Below are 17204 nucleotides of genomic sequence, written 5' to 3'. Positions count from 1 at the left end.
TTAGTTGGTTGTTTGACTGGTTGGTTTGTACTGACGTACTCTGGCTCCAACATCCAAAATAGACTGAATTACCTTTATTTGTTTGGAGCCAGAAGTAAACCATTATCTATGGTTGACGTCAGACTCACTCAAGTCCAGTTCTCATATACAGTCAATGTCATTCCTTTCCACTACAGTACATGCTCAATAAAGGCGCCGTTTTATATGTTTTACTTTTTTCCTGGTCTAAATAGTCTTGATTTCTATTGCAACACATTTATTATAATTAGGTTTAAATACTAGAACTTTGGCTCCATTCTGCCTAAACTGAATGTCCTCTTCATCCTAATCTCTTGGAAGAGCTTCAGCAGATATTCACTAAATACATCACTAAACGTATGAATAGATATTTGCATCACCAGCCAGTTGTTATATCTGTCAAATGTGTTTCCTTATGTGAGACTGAATGGCACGTAGACATAGTTCATATAGAATTCATCCAGAGGACGCTGTTCCCATGACACAAGAGAGCTGTCGGGATTCACCAGCTGATCCAGATTGAACTAAAACTCCTTATTTCACTTTAACACTGTTTAGGTTTGAATGAACCTAAATGGACAAAGAACAAAAAACAAACTTTACAGATCCATGCCTGCAAGAGGACAATTTCTTTTCACAATAAGAGTCCCTGCTGTCTCCTAATCTTAATATGGTGCTGCAGTGAAACCGCAAAGCTGCCATGACTATCATTCTGACGAATTATGACAACAGAGAGGAAGTCCTGATGATATTAATAACAGGAGGCATGTTCCTCTAGTGCGATGACTGTTTATCAGCTGTATATGATGTCACTTATGGAGGGAATTCACCCGAATGCTAAAGGTAAGTTAAAAACTTTCCCACTCTGCAAAACAACATCAATGCAAAATGAAACCATGAAAAGTACCTGCGCTGTTTGTTTACATCCGTGTTTAGATTTCTGAGGATTACTGTTGTGATCAGTTTGATGAAACTCAGATTTTTGTGAGATGTTAAATCATAAAAGCCTCACAGTCTTCACTGTTTGTTTCCACATATCCAAGACGTTTCTGGGAGACATTTTCTCCAGAGTGTGTGGATTTTTCCTCAGTCCAAAGACACGGATGTTAACCTGTGACTCCGTAACGTTTGGCGTCTGATTCTGGTCATGACTCTGTGACGAACCCGTGACCTTTCTGGCATCTGATTTTGTCAGCTGGGATGAGCTCCAGAGCTTGAAGCTCTTCTGCTTAAAAGTTTCAGAAAACTTTCTCATTATTTTTCATCAACAACCTAGTTTAGGAGAAAAATCTGACCCCATTGCTCTTTTACACTCTTTTATTGTGTTCAATGCCTTTGAAAACACAAGTTGTTTGACTTTGTGTTTTATTTCCAGATTTGTTGCACAAAATTGTTGAATTTCAGGGTGGCCTCTTGTTTGAGAGAAATGGTAACATTGTATATCTGGAAAGAATTTTAGATCTTTAAGTCCATCAAAACCAAAAGTGTTGCGTTTATATTTTTGTTGAGAGTATTTCAAGCTTCCAAATTCACAATTTTGCATTTTAGAATTAGAGGCCGACCTTTAACATCTCAACCAAAAGAAGTTCAAGCAAAGAAAACTGAAGTCAGGAACGTTTCCCCAGAAGTAGCTTAGATGATTTGCTGACCTAACTAGTTAATCGACATTAACTTTGAACAGAAATCACATTTTCAATGAATTATCATGAAATACATTTAAAAAATCATTTAAAAACAATCTTTTATTTACAGTTTTGCTTGTAAATACACAGCTAAATGCTCAAAACTAAAGAAAAAATATTTGTACATGTACGTTTTCTCGTTCTGTTGTACTTTTTTCTGGGTCAAAAGTAAAAATAGTGGAGAAAACTTTTAATCCAAAAAGTTACTGAAGTAAATGTCCTGATTTGAGTGTCATATCAAGCAGCATTCAGGTTTTATTAAAGTGGTTAAGATATTTTTATAAAACTGTACAGTCAGTATTTCTCTTTAGTATTGGATCACTGCTGACATATGTAAACAATCAGGCTGCTAAGCTTTGACTTTATGTACAAATATCACGACGGTTGTGTCCAGATTCTCTTAGTGCACGATAGATCTGGGAATCTAGACCACAATGCATTGCGTTTGAACAATTTATGCATTGGAAATGATTATTTTTTAAACAACCATCAATGCTTTGGTCATCAGAACACCGTTGATTCTTAAGTAATCGTCCTAACATGCTCATGATAAAGTTTTCACTTCGTGAGGCTGATGACGTCATATTTCTCCGTCTAAAGATAAAAACACAGAATTGTCCAAATTACTTTTAAAATCCAGAGACTACATAGTCCTGCACTGTATAGTTTGTTAGTATGTGGGGAAGGACTTGGACAGAGCCTAAACATGTATTTATGTATCTATGGCTGTGGCACAGTGGTAGGCCGGTTGACTCCAGATTTGAAGATTACGGGTTCGATTCCCACCTTGCCCATCCATGTGTCCAAGTGTCCTTGGCACCTAACCCCAAATTACCCTTAGTGGAAAGTTGGCGCCAGTGTGTGAATGGGTGACTGTGTGAATGGGTCTGTGACTGTGCAGGAGGAGGGTAGAAAGTGCTATACAAGTATTTACCTTTTAGTAGCTTTAGTGCTACTTTCTATCTATTAAAATGTACTGCCAGCTAAGCTAACTAGCAGCCAACTAGCTAAGTATATTAGCTGCAGCCTTAGTTTAATATATTTGATATTTAATTCAGATATCACTAGGTACACATTTTACCAACTTTATTACTACTTTCATTAAGCCATAATAACATTTAATGTCAGCTAAGCTAAGTTGTCGCTACAAAGTAAACTAGCTGCAACCTTGATATCATTCAAAATAAGAGTAGGAATCTTCAATGAACTAAAGACAAAAAATGTAGTTTTGAATGTTTCCAAAATAATAGTAAAAAAAAAAGATTTTAATTAAGAGACGTGACACAGTCTTTGTTTGTTTCTGTTTATTTATTGAAAAGCTCTTGTTAGCTAACGCATCGCAGCAGCTAACCTTCTTGGGATTTTCTTTCATATCAAAGTAACAGACACGTAAAGACAAAACCAGACCTTGACATGACGTTTTTGATGCTTCAGTGCCTCCATTACCTTCATTCGTTTACAATAGTAGGAGACTTAGGTGATAAAATCTTTAAAAAATCAGTCAAAAACTGCAAACTGAGAACCTGTTCTTTGTGTCTTCATTAGATCATCACATTTCCCCCTTTTATTAAAACGTTTCCCTGATGGGTTTTTAATTGGGAGCAGGAACAACTCCCGCCAACATGGAAATCCTTCGAAAGAGCCGAGATATAAAAAAGTTACCAAAATAAATTATGTTGAAACTTCTTTAGGATAAAACTCTAACTTCATCTTTTAGTGTTACAATTACAAAGTTAAACTCAGCTACACAAATACAAGAACATTTAAAGTGCAAACTATAAAAAAGGTTAAATAGATAGCTTAGATAAACACTTCAAAAGCAAAAATAAATCTGTAACTCTTCATAGTGTTCTTTATGTTCAGCTTAAAAGAAACTGTTTCAGATGCAGACAAATGTTTCAGTGTCAAAAGTCCTTCATTTTGTGTCATCTGGTCAACACGTCAAAGTGTGTTCAGCCAACGACTGCACGAGTTTAAGCACAAAGACGATGGAGAAAGACTGTCCTACTTCTCTTCAGAGCGAGTCATTCTTCAATTCCCAGAACTGCATGCTCCAAAGAAATTTACAGCAGCTGACGCCACATCGCCGGCTCTACAAATGTGCTTTCCCAGGGTCAAACATTCCCAAGGGTCCCCCGTCTTTGTGGAGGACATAATGGAACCCTGATAAACAGCCCGTGGAGGCACTGCAGCGGGGCGTTCACCGGCTGCCCTTCCGTCCAGACTCTCCTGAACGTCAGGACTTAACCGGGAGCGTTTCAGGTGGATTCAGGTGCTGGAATAAACTCTTTTTGCTATCGTGGGGGTGGATACGAGCAGTCTGTGGGCCAAAAATGTGCGACAAAATATCAGAGCTGTAGACCTGCGGGCGACAGGTCCTAGTGAACACTTGTGCAACACGTGAGGGTGAAGTAGGTGAGACGCAGGCGTGTCGTAGGGATTTTTCATTTGTTCAAACCTGCAAATTGTGACAATCAGTCCACAGACAATCGTTAATGTTGTCAGTAAGGACTCGCACTAGAACGAATATGTGGCCCTCTAGAATATCTAATCTGGCCCACGATACTTGAATAAAAAATATTGATGATCCTCTAATGTTTTATCTTCTCTGTGTTTCTGATGGATGTTTTGTTATAAATACATTCCTCTTTTGTTTTTGCTTCAAAAAAAGGATTCAGCATTCTAGGAAGAGGTGTTGTTTTTCTGATGTTCATGGAGTTTTCTGGGATGTCTATCATTCCAACACCACATCAACTCAGCATTTCTTAAAGCTTAGGGATTTTTCCCTGGGGGACATCAACCCATTGTCACAATTTGCACTAAAGTGAAAACAAAAGTCACACTTTTGACATAAATTCTTCAAAAATTGGAATCAAAACTGACTTTTCTTATAAATATATTTAATTTTAAACCAAATTAAAGCCAGATTCCATTTAGATTCTTTCTCTAATGAGGTGGATTACTAAAACACTCCACGGATCGTCTCATTTATGGCCCACAAATCGAGAAGTTTGCTCTCGTCTGGTATAAATACACCATCCCAGAGCACCTGAACGTCATTAGAGTGTATAACTTTACACTGACCACACCTTCAACAACGGCACGCTCCACTGTCCGTGGGCCCTAAAAACTCTAAGTCCTGAAGGACAACCACTCTTACGTCTTAAAAAGCTGCAAAAATATTGATCAGACTTTTTGTAAACATAACCTTCCAGAAACAGTTGAGAACATCTGACGTTAGTGTGAATTCTTTTTACATTCAACAGTTTTGTGTATGACATCTAATGTAACACTGCTGGTTCTGGTTCTGCTGGAGGGCAGAAAGCTGACCTCCAACAGACCCTCATGGCTCTTGCGTTCAAAGTGCTGACTGTGAAGACTTCACGGCCGCTTCTCCTCTTTGTTTCCACGAGTGCTTCATGAGTTTGTCTGGTTCACAGGGATGTCAGCACTCACTGAGTCCACAGCAGTCTGCTCTCTGTAGAGGAACCTCAAAGGAACCAGAAGTAGAACTGGACTCTCAAACCTTCATGTCCACCATGTTCACGCGCTGAAGCTTCTGCTGTGCTTTTGTCTCCTTAAATGGCAGCATTTCACCAGCAGCCCCAACAGAAGGATCAGAGTCACCACCGTAACCACGACGACGGTGGTGTAGTTTGGAACGTCGGGTCCACTGCACATCTCCTGGGTCACCATCCCGATGTTGACGGGCTCCGAATGGTCCTGGTGGCTGCAGGTGACCATTTCTATGTCGGGGACGGTGACCGTGGAGTGCCTCACGATGTGCAGGACGCCAAGGTTCTCGCAGCAGCTCAGAGGGTTGGAGCCCATGTAGAGGGTCTTTAGAGAGCGCTCCAGGTCCACCATGGTGTTCTGGTCCAGGGTGACCAGGTTGTTGTTCTGTAGGTTGAGGGACTCGATGGGAGACTCCTTGTTTAACAGCGGCAGGCTGTCCAGCTGGTTGGTGGACAGGTCGACGTGTCTGAGGCTCCTCAGAGAGGACAGCTCCGTGTTCAGGCTGGACACGTTGCTTTCCTTCAGAAGAAGATGAGCCAGGGAGTCTTCCAGACCGTAGAGGGAGCCTTTCTGCATGTCCAAGCCGGGGTTCAGAGACAAGTCCAAGGACCTCAGAGGGGTGTTCTCGAAGGCCTTTGAGGGCAAAGTCCTCAGGTTGTTTTCAGAGATGTTCAGGAAGCGCAGACTCGCAATGGAGTGAAAAAACACACAACCAGGAGGATCCTGCTGGTTCTCCTCCGAGGAGCAGACTCTCAGGTTGTTCTCCTGGAGCTGCAGGTGTCGGATGTTTGGGAGGCTCTGAAATATCTGCTGGTCCAGCTGTTTGAGGTCATTTCCTTGCAGGTACAGCTTTCTCAGGTAGAGCAGTGCGTCTTTCTTCAAACGTAGAGTCTGCAGAGAGTTATAGCTCAGGTTGATCACCTTCACCTTCTGCAGCACGTGTCCTTCGGTGATGGAAAACGAGCTGATGCAGTTATGGCTCACGTTCAGGACCTCCAGGGAACCCATGCATTTAAAAAAATCCTCCGGTACGTCTTTCAGGTTGTTGTAGCTCATGTCCAGGTATCTCAGCTTCTCAAAGACCAGGTAGGTCTTCTCTGAACTTTCTGTGACCGTCTGGATGTGGTTCCGGGAAATGTCCAGGTGCTCCAGGACATTATTCTTAGGAAGGAGAGGGAAGTAAAGTAATTTGTTTTCGCTCAGATCAAGAGAGACGAGTTTAAAGTCGAGTTTTGCAGTTGTGCTCTGAAAATCCTCCAGACTGTTCTTGGACAGGTTCAGAACCTCCAGGCTGTGCAGATTGAAGTCCTTGATGCAGGTGATGGAGTTCTTGGACAGGTCCAGCTCGGTCAGGTTCTGCAGAGAGTCAAAGGCTCCGTCTTCGATCTCCAGGATGACGTTATTGTGGAGGCTGATTTTCTTCAGGGACAGCGACCCCTTGAAGGTGTCTTGTGTTACTTTTGTGATGCTGTTGTCGCTCAGAGAAACACTTTCCAGTGACGGGGAGTCGGCCAGGAAATAGTCCGACATTCCCGTGTAGAACCCGTTCCCTGAAAGATCCAGAGACTTCAGAGCGGAAAGAGGTCCGACGTTTACTTTGGAAACTGCAAAGACGTTGAGATGGTTCCTGGAGAGGTCTAAGACCTTCAGGTCCGGCATGTCTTTGAAGAGGCCCGGCTGGATGAAGTGGATCTTGTTGGCGTGTAGATTCAGTCGATGGAAACCGGTGTGGAAGCCCAGAGTCTCCCGGCTGAGGTTCTGAACCTGGTTCAGTGAGAGGTCCAGCGTTTGGACTCCACGAGGAAGGTTGACGGGAACACCTCGGAGTCTCAGATTGCTGCAGAACACGTCCATCTGGACCTGAGAACAAAGACAAACACGCTCGTGTGATTACAGCGGCACGCAGACGGATTTCCTGACAAAACCGAGCAGAAGTGACTCAGCTGCATGTTTGAAGTTTATCCTAAAGATGAGTCCAGATCCAAAGAGATTCCAGAGTCTCAAAGAAAACACAGCATTTCGCAATGTTATTAGCATCCCTCTCTCAGCCTTTCTTCTGTAATAAATTCTAGTATTTAAGTTATTAAGTGAAGTTAGTAATAGGAACCAGATGGCAGGGAGAGCATGTGTCCAAAAACAACTCATAAAACTGCCTCCTCCTCCGTCCTCTCCAAAGCAGAGAACATTAAGCTGCTTGGCATGCTTGCGGCTCGCTGGACGGGCATGTCTGTTGCTTCAAAGTAAACAAACACAAAGATGTTTTCCTTCAAGTGGAGTGTTGATGCATCATCCGTCGCTGTTGGACTCTGAATCAGGCGAGAGGACGGCCGTTATCAGCGGCGTCTCCTCTACCGCTGGAGATGCTGTTTATTCCACGTGTGAGCTGCTTTACATCACATGAACGGAGGCTGGAAAGGTTTGGTTTCGCTGCACAGTGAAACTAAACACAACGTTTTTGTTTCAGACAAAACTGATGGGAACTTTCTAAAAATAAAACGAAACTAAAGTTTGATCTGATTTTGAAGTTTGAGGATGGAGACAAAATTTGTTTTACTCTTAAAATGATTATTGATTTAAAACCAAACATAAAACTTTTCTTTAAAATAAAAACTAACCGTAAATTAAGTTAAAAACAACCAAAGGAGTCGCCCCCTTCAGGTGAAGAGCGGGAGTTAGACAATATTTGGAACCAAAAGTGCTTTTTTAAGGACTTTTTCTAATTTAATTTTTGATGCAATGTAAAATGTGATGTTTGTGACTACCAGGAATAACAGAAACTACATTTTTATTACCATAAACTCAAAGCTTTAAAGTTGAAGTTTTGGTTTCGTTATTGAACATCAACTTTTGCTTCATGTAGTGTCGGTTTCTCAAAGTTTTTGAAGTTTTTTTTATTTTTATTTGGTTGGTTGTGTCCATTTAACATTTCACAACCTTTAATGATAATCTAGATTAACCAAAAAGGAATGAGCTGAAGCATCACGCTGATCAAAGCCCATCCAAAAAAGACTTTAGTTGTTTCAAATCGTTGCAATTCTTTTTTTTTTTATTATTTTTTTATTTGAAAAGATACAAAAACATTATAACATTCATTTACTGTCATTTCAAACTTTCCTTTCAGATTTTGTTTTTAATCCCCCCAAAATGAATCAGAACTAGAATCTTTACAGTTTAATTATTTCACTCTAATAAAAGTAAAATAAAGTTCAAAGACATTAGAGAGTTTGGCGAAACGATTCGTATTCCGATCCGTGTTTTACATCTCACTTTGTGATGCGTTTCCTAATATGTCCATATTTAATAATAGTGAACATTTTCTGAATAAAAATCAGAGTTTTTGTCCTTTTTATATTATCTTTATGACGTATCAGCGCACAAATCTGCAGCAATTTGGTTACATTTAATATTTTCGCAGGACAAAAAGAAGAAAGACGGCAAAAAACCCAACAGAAGTAATCCTACAGTCATCGCGCCTCAATGCACTCTGGGAAATCTTCATGCAAAATGGTTTAATTGGTTGTCTGTGTGTGAAATGAAAGCAGGAATTTAGATGTAATTCACACTAATAATCCAAATGATTCTAATCCCAATCTGTGCAAATGTGACCAAAATCTGCAAGAGTTCAAATTCAATTTTATTCCCTCTTTAATTATTTATCAAATGTTAAATAAAAAAGAAATAAATAGCTACAGAACAAAATGTTTCTGCATTTGTGGCTGCAGGAATCTCAGCATATTTCCTGTGAATTCCTGGCACGGCTTATCAGATCCGTGGATCTCCTCTGGCGAGGGGGAGGATCCAAATGTTGCTTCAAAGTCTGGAAGCTGCGAATTTATGTGACAAGAAAAATCTCAGTGACTCAAATAAGAAATATAAAGAAGAAAATCCTCTTGAAGAGGAATTATTGGACTAAACATCGTTACTTCAAGAAGCAAAAATGTGAAAATATTAAGATATTGTGTTTGTATTTAGTATTTTATTTAGAGAGTCGACACGTTCTGAGTCAAAAAACATCCAAGTTTTCAGTAGAAATGTAATCAACTATCTAATATTTAAATATATTGATTATCCTAAATGAAAAAAGGGACATTTTTGAGCCCAGATGATCTAAACTTGAGCTAAATTAGAAGAAAACGAGCCGAATAAACGACGTTTGCTCCTGAATTCATGCTAGTCCTTCCTTCTCTGTAAACTGCTCAGAGGAAAAACAAAAACCAAAATAGTGGAGAGGAGGAAGCTGCTGACCCACAGGGGTCTCCACGATCCAGAGATGGCCGGAAAAGAGGCGGGAAGTAAAGATCAGGAGACGCCGTCAGCAGCTTCTCTGCAGATCCACTCAGAGAACATTTGGTCTCATTTTTCTGAACCTGTTTCATGTAAAACAGTCTAAATGTGACTTTTTGGTTGTAAAAGTTTAAATATTGCATTATTTCTACTATTTATTCAAAAAGCAAATGTTGCAAAGGTATTAATTTTTGCTCCTAATTTTGTTTGTTTTAAGTAAATAATTACTTTATTTGAGACATTTTTTTCCAGAAACATTTCCTTACATCACAGACACATTTTACCTGTTGAGTCACTTTTATATAAAAATATAAGTTCATTTAATCAGAAATTCTGCACATTAGACTACTTAAACAGATTTATTTTACTTTCTTCTGGTTCTTTCTTTCAAACTTTCCCTCTAGAGCCACTAATACAGCCATAAATCCACAACGTTTTTGTTTTTCGGTTAGATGAATCAGCATCCTTTAGTCAGAAGAAGGAAAACTCACTATTTTCTTAACTTTTTAGTCTTAGTTTGACTAAATCTGAGCGTTTATGTCAGGAGGAGCTTTCACCTGTTGGGAAGCATCACCTCATTTGTGGAGACGTTTCTGGTAAATTAACCTTTTTTTGTTTAGGTGCTGATTTGATCCTGTTTCATGAAAACGGGTTTTGAAGAACCCTTCAGGACCTGATGATGTTACATAACATGAGGCTGAAATGCAGAAGATGAACGACGTTTATAGAAGGGAGGAAACGAGCGAACGCAAGTTTGTTGCCAGGGGCAACCCATCCTACTCCATTAAGAGAGTCTGATTTGATCATTAAAAAAAGTTAGTGCTAGAAAAGTGTTAAACGAACAGGATACTCACAACTTGGCATGGGGGCAGGCGTCCTGGGGGATGCGCAGACGCCGCCATGCAGCCGACCAACGGCAGGAAGAGCAGCTGGAGAGCGGCCATGGTGCTGCAGCACAGAGAGCCACACAAGTCAGACTCAGAAATGCAGGAAGCGTCCTGAAAAAGGGAAGGAAGCGGCTCTACCTACGGCGTGACTGGCTGACCTTTCATGGCGCTACAATCGGGGCTTTCTCTTTTCATGCTTTTACGCTGCAGAACATGACTCAGCAGATCTTCCTTTAAACAGGTGAGACTTTGATGAGTCATCTGGAAAATATCAAATCTGTGCTCGTCGCTTCCTTAATTCCTCTGAATAGACGCCAGCAAACAAACGTTTCTAAAAAAATAACTCATGACGTCCGTCTGCAGTCCACAGGGACACTGGGTTGATGTATTTATTTAGAAAGTTCCCCAAACATCTTCACAGAAAGCTTTCTCAGGAAACAAAGTCCGTTTCTGGAGAAACTTCTTCACCTTTAACGTCTTCCTTTCCCAGTTCCAAAAACAGTGTGACCCGACGGGTCACATGTCGGAGCCGTTTCCCTCCAAACTTTCTGAGCTGGTTTCGCTCATGTGAGCGGGCGGCTGAGGTTTATATTTATAGACTCCGACTCAGGTATCGGTGATGGAGGAGGAAGTGTTCGTACACGACAAGCCGACCACATCCGAAAACTCAACTTTCTATGAAAAGAGCTGGAAAAACGAGGATTTCCTTGGAAAAAAAAACTCCGGAAGGTTCCGTTTATTAAAGTGAACAAACCTCTAAGAGAAATGACAGACTTATGTATTTATATCATTTATACGTATAAAACACCTGAAAATGTCGGATTTTCTATGTTCCCAGGTTCTTTCAAAAACTATAGTCATTATTGTATAGTGAGAATTATTTCATACATGTGAAGGAGTTTCTTTGTGGGTTCAGAACTCTTAAGTCTTCGGAACAAACCAGAAACTTTGGATAAAAGATCATAAAATCCAGTGAAGAATGAACCTTTCATAGCCAGGCACGGTGTTAGTGTTGTAGTGATGTGGGATTGTTAGCTATCAAACGGATTTAGACTCTAATTCAATATAAACTAGTAAACTGAGGCGTTAATGTGTCGTTTGTCTGGAAATTGGTTCAATATTACCAACATTTTACACAGTTTGATCAAAAATTAAAAGCAGGATTCATTTGCAGAAGAACAGATTTTAGTTTAGTTTGTTAAAGTTTAAAAAATCCCTAAAGTTCAGACATTTTCGCCCAGAATGTCACAACTTTTCAAACATGTTTTGCTCAAAAATGTAAATCAGTTAAATCCAGACAAAAATCACCTTTAAGATTCTGCTGGAATGAGGAATTAAAAACACTTTTTGAGTAATAATTTCTGTTTCTTCTGATTAAAACAACATAGAAACTCTCTTCAAAACTTCAATTTAAGGATTTTATACGACAAGTTGAACTAAAATGATAAAGTTTGTCCCTTTTTCCCTCCTGTAGGAGTACTTTTATGTGTATCCGAGTATTTTGCCGATATTTTTACTATTCGAACATGGAGAAGCTTCAACTCACAGCATTTGCTCTGCAGAGTAACTAGAACCTTTAAGAAACGTTTAATTAATATCATATAGTCTAGTGAAGGATTAACCTCTACAATGGCTAAGCACGGTGGCAGTCGTGTAGTGATGTGGGCTCATTTTCTATCTAAAAGACATAAAATAAATGTTTAGGTCGTTTGTCTGAAAATCAGCTAAATGTAACAAACATTTGACACAATTTCTGAAGTTTTTCAAATAAAACTAAAAGCAGGATTCCTTAAGTCGATATTAGCAGAAGCACAGACTTTCATTTAGTTGTTAAAAGTTTAAAAAATCCCTAAAGTTCAGACATTTTTGCTCAGAATGCCACAACTTTCCAAACATGTTTTGCTCAAAAATGTAAATCAATTAAATCCAGACAAAAATCACCTTTAAGACGCTGCTAGAACGAGGAATTAAAAGCTTTTAATTATTTTTAAAATCATTTTGCACTAATTAAAACAACCTGGAAACCTCTTCTACACCCGAATTTAATGATTTTATACGACAAGTTGAACTGAAATGGTAAAGTTCTTACTTTTCCAAGTACTTTGACGTGTATCCGAGTATTTTTGCGATATTTTCTGTTACTTTTCAAACATGGAGAAGCTTCAACTCATTTGCTCTGCAGAGTAACTAGAACCTTTTAGAAACTTTTAAAAAAATGATCATCAGGTCTTAGGAAAGAATTAACCTTTTTAATGGCTAAGCACGGTGGCAGTTGTGTAGTGATGTGGGTTCGTTAGGTATCTATAGAACATAAAGTGAAATGTTTAGGTCGTTTGTCTGAAAATAAACTAAATATTACAAACATTTTTTGAGTTTTTGAGCAGGATTCATATTTGAGAAGCACATTAGTTTAGGTTGTAAAAGTTTAAAAAATCCCTAAAGTTCAGACATTTTCGCCCAGAATGTCACAACTTTCCAAACATGTTTTGGTCCAAAATGTAAATCGATTAAATCCAGACAAAAATCACCTTTAAGATTCTGCTAGAATGAGGAGTTAAAAGCTTCTTAAAAAGTCCTAAATCTGTTTACAACCATGAAAACGCTCTTCTAAACAAAGATGTTACATCTTTAGGAGCACGTTCACTGCAGACGCTGAACCCGTCTGCTCTCCAGAACCACCAGAACCCTCCAGCACATTTACCTGACGTTCAGGTGGCGCCTCATCCTGACCACGCCTCCCGTCTTCACATCCTCGCCCCCCCACGCGCGGACCGCGACGCTCCCCTCAGCCGACTCCTGCCTCCTCATCGCGGCGCTCCGGCTGCTCTCCAGCCATCACATCCTGTGAGAGCCTCTCATACCTCTGTGCCCCTCCCACCGCTGGCAGGGGAACGCCATATAAGGGGGGGGTGGGGAGTTCAGTTTTTACACTGCATAGAGAGAGGGGGCCCCCATTTTTCCTCTAAAAAAATCCACCCTGACGGAGAAAACTCCCTCTGGGTGTTTGGGCTCGAAGGCACAAAGGCAGCGTCTGTTTGGTGTTCAGCTCAGAGAAAGGAAGAGCTGAGCGTGTGACAGACGTGTGGCGGGATGACCACGACCACAGAGATGACCAGCAGGGGACGTCCGTCTGCGCCCAGAACCTCAGATCCATTCAGGAAGCAGATGATGTCATCAGAGGAGTTTCCCTCAGATAAGTGACTTGATGGGGTTCCTTATGAAGATGCAGAGATGAGGTTCAGATCAGACAACATCCGCCTTTGTTTTACGGACGCCGGCGTTCTGTGAGGACGCTTTGTCTGCATCAAAGAATTGATCCAAATTCATCCTCAGAATCCGTCAGATCAGGACCAAGCAAAGCCCGTGACTCGGGTCAGTCTCACACTTTCATCTCCAGCAGGACGAGACAGACGCTGCCTTCAGGCTCGTCTCCCGTCCCAGAAAAGTCCCAGAAAAATCCCGATTGATATTTGAGCCGGTCTGCTGGTCGGTCAGAATCGGGTCAACCTCAGAACCGTCCTAAGATCATCTCTGAGCTCAAAACAACAGCTTCAAAACTCCTGAGAGGACGCTCCTCTTCACCTCTACAGATACTACAGACGTGAGGGTTCGACCACTAGGGGGCAGCAAAGCAGCTTTGATCCAAAACAAACTCAGAAATATATATTTTTATTCCTTAAAAGTACTAATTGAACCAAAAAAAATAGTTTTGTAAAAACCTAATGGCGGGAAAATGACCATAAATGGACACAAAGTAAATCAAAACTCATCTTAAATTCTTAAGATGAATTTCCACATCCATGATGTAAACAATATTTAACGTAGTTGAAACTGATAAAACAGAACAATCTTATAAACAAACAGCTTTGACAAAAAGTTTAGGTGTACTGCAGCTGTACTTAGTTTACATTTATGTACTATATATGATTGTAAAGTGTTCTATTTGAAAAAGTATTCCGTTAGTGTCCTTCCTACAGTACACGTACATGATCTATATAGTATATTTGCTATACTTATACATGAGAACACTAAATAAAATAAACTTTAAGTTTACTTGTAAATATTTAAGTTTTTTAAAATTTCTATTGATCTTAACTACGTCTAACAAAAAGTACTACACTGGAAGATTATTTTAAGTATAATAAGTTTAAGTATATGAAGTAAACCATCCACATGTTTTGTAGATACTGACTTCAGATTTTTTCAGACTAAATAGGAACAGATTAAACTTAAAGATATTATTTATTATATAAACTGCTAACATTGAATATGTTTTGGTAAGAGAATATATTTAAGGTTTATTTTTAATTTTATATAGATCTCGACTACCTTTAACAAAAAGTAATACTCTTGAATTTTAATTTATCAAGTATGCCTAAGTATAATAAGTATACCAAGTATACTACAGCCTATGTACACGTCCTGGATGTACTTCTTCAGACTAAAGACTAAATACTGACTCACTTTTAGTACAGATTAAGAATACGTGTAGTACACTGGAATACTTAAATACTTTTTTGCTAATATATATATTTACGTTTTTATTGATAGCAAGAAGTCATACTTTTAAAGTTTATTTTGTTAAGTATAATAATGCAAGTATAAGTATGGCAGGTTTACGATAGATCATGTACATGTATTGTAGGATGTACTCTAACAGAATACTTCAGACTAAATAGGAGTATAAAAAAGTGAACTCCAAGTAAACTGCCTCACTTAGAGTATAGATAAAGTAAACGTGTAGTACACTTGAATAGACTACTTTTTGCTAAAGGTATATTTTTCATTCTATTGATAGTATACTTAAGTATACTAAAAAGTAGTACTTTTTGCTAGGCGTAGTTAAGGTCAATAGAAACTTTAAAAAACTGAAATATGAACTCTTACCAAAAACTATTAATATGAAGTTTATTTTAATAATTTTACTTAAGGATAAGTATAAGTAAGGTAAGTTTAATGAAGATCATGTGCAGTACTGAAAGTATAACTACTAACTAAATACTTATTTAGACTAAATATAAACATTTTACATGTTTATATTAAAAAATAAACTACCTTACTCTTAGAAAAGACTAAACTTAAATAGACTAGTTTTTGCAAAAGGTACAAAATATAAAGAATCCTTGTTTTTAAATATGTACTGAATGTCATTTTCTTCATAAAATGTAAGAAAATGACGTCATAGCTGATTTTTTGTGTTAAAACTTATTAAAAGCTAATTTTTAAAGTCGAAATATTAAAAAATATACACATTTTTGTAAAAACTAAATAAAATATCTCAAGATTTTACTCTCATCACCTCCTCCATCTTTCCTCCTCAGACCCGGAAGCTGCAGGTTTTCTGTCTGCAGACTTCTTTAAAAACCTTCCTGATGATCTCAGAGAACAAGTCTTACCTGGTCTGCTGTCTGCTGGGACTCGAACCGTCGCAGCTTCGTGTTCGGCATGCTTTTATTCCTCATGTTTTATCTGCTGTGGGGAAAAGAAAACAAAGCATCTGTTTTTCCCCGGGATTCCCAACAGCTTTGCAACACCTTGCAGTCATAGCTGAGGGAAAATTTAGGACGAGGCTACTGATCTGGGCTGCTGCACGGCGCCCTCTGCTGACCGGAAAAGGAAATACAATTAATAATATTTTATTTATTAATCTAACTTTCATTATTTTAATGTGTTGGTATTGTATATATTAGTGCAAATATGTTTTTTAATGATTCTAATTAATTATAATGTGAAGAAGATGGAATCATCTTTCGTTTTTTAAAATTTTCAATCAGTTTTTGAATATGTATCTAAAATAGGTTTGATTTTTCTATGTATTTTTGTCTTTTTTTTCCTTTTTTAAAAAACAATAAACGCATGTAATGTTGTTTATTTAAACTTTGCTTGTAGATTCTTTTTACTGTTTTGTTTCCTGCAAAGTTTTTCCTCTTCACTTCAGTTTCACTGAGACACATTAACATTTTTACTTTTTTTTCAATGAAATGAAAGACTCTCATCTATTCTATTCTATCAACTGTTTGTTTATTTGCCCCAAATATAAGAATTATAAAATCAGCATAAAGTCAAATTATTTATTTTTTTATATTTTTGTCTGTTTTAATTTCACATTTTGCAATAAATATAATATAATTGGAAAGCCTGTTGTTTCTGTTTAAATTGAATTATGCAAATTAAAATAATATGTGGGTCAGAAAACCAGCTCCTAATTAAAAAGACAAAAAAAGGTCAAAACCTAAATAAACCCTTAAAAAAACATTCAGACATTTTACACAAAGACAGTCTGTCATAACAAAAACTAAATAATTTTGGTCTATACAATTATAATATATTCTTTTGTCATTTTGAAATAATTCAAATTTAAAATGTACCTTTTGCTCGTTTTCCTGTCATCTCACCTGAGTTTGAGTAAAGTTTTGTTGACAAATCTGAAGGATTTTAGCTCTTCGTTTCTCCGACTCTTCTTCTTCACTTCAGGTCTTCAGGAGGCTGGAGCTCCAGTGATCCAGATGAAGGTGGGAATCGAACCACTGTGAGGTGAGAGTGCTGACCACTACCCCACCACCTGCAGCCCCTGACCCAACTTAACCTCCTTTAGATGCTGAAGAAGGGTCAAAAAGGTCAGTAAAACTAGTCCGCCTTTACGTAAAAAAGAAAAAATATGCCGACTCATCTTTCGGTATCTGCTGAGTCAGCCGGATGACCGACAGGTTTCACCTGTTGACACCTTAAATCGGGCGGGAAGCCATTCCTGCGTGTTTTCCTGCTCAGGCGCGTTCTGATTGGCTGGAAGCACCTGATCCAGGTAAGCAGCTGGGAT

At 38.6% G+C, this 17204-nt stretch overlaps 1 protein-coding gene across 1 annotated transcript; it reads right to left on the bottom strand.

Moving 5' to 3' along the window:
- Positions 1 to 2961: 2961 nt before the first annotated feature.
- lrrc32 (leucine rich repeat containing 32) lies at positions 2962 to 14280 on the bottom strand. Its single transcript, XM_024264070.2, has 3 exons — positions 13089 to 14280; positions 10355 to 10448; positions 2962 to 7076 (listed from the first exon to the last, which is right to left on the bottom strand). The coding sequence occupies exons 1-3, from the start codon at positions 13193 to 13195 to the stop codon at positions 5244 to 5246; spliced, it is 2034 nt and encodes a 677-aa protein (XP_024119838.1). The 5' UTR covers positions 13196 to 14280; the 3' UTR covers positions 2962 to 5243.
- Positions 14281 to 17204: the final 2924 nt, after the last annotated feature.

Source organism: Oryzias melastigma, linkage group LG14, assembly GCF_002922805.2.
Source record: "Oryzias melastigma strain HK-1 linkage group LG14, ASM292280v2, whole genome shotgun sequence".
Taxonomy (NCBI): domain Eukaryota; kingdom Metazoa; phylum Chordata; class Actinopteri; order Beloniformes; family Adrianichthyidae; genus Oryzias; species Oryzias melastigma.
This window is presented reverse-complemented; position numbering and strand designations above follow the sequence as displayed.

Excerpts from the sequence above, each read along its gene's own strand:
- lrrc32 (XM_024264070.2), bottom strand. The coding sequence starts at position 13,195 with ATGAGGAGGCAGGAGTCGGCTGAGGGGAGCGTCGCGGTCCGCGCGTGG. Across the intron at positions 10,449-13,088 it reads AGGCGCCACCTGAACGTCAG|CACCATGGCCGCTCTCCAGC; the intron begins GTAAATGTGCTG and ends TCTGTGCTGCAG. Across the intron at positions 7,077-10,354 it reads GCCTGCCCCCATGCCAAGTT|GTCCAGATGGACGTGTTCTG; the intron begins GTGAGTATCCTG and ends CTTTGTTCTCAG.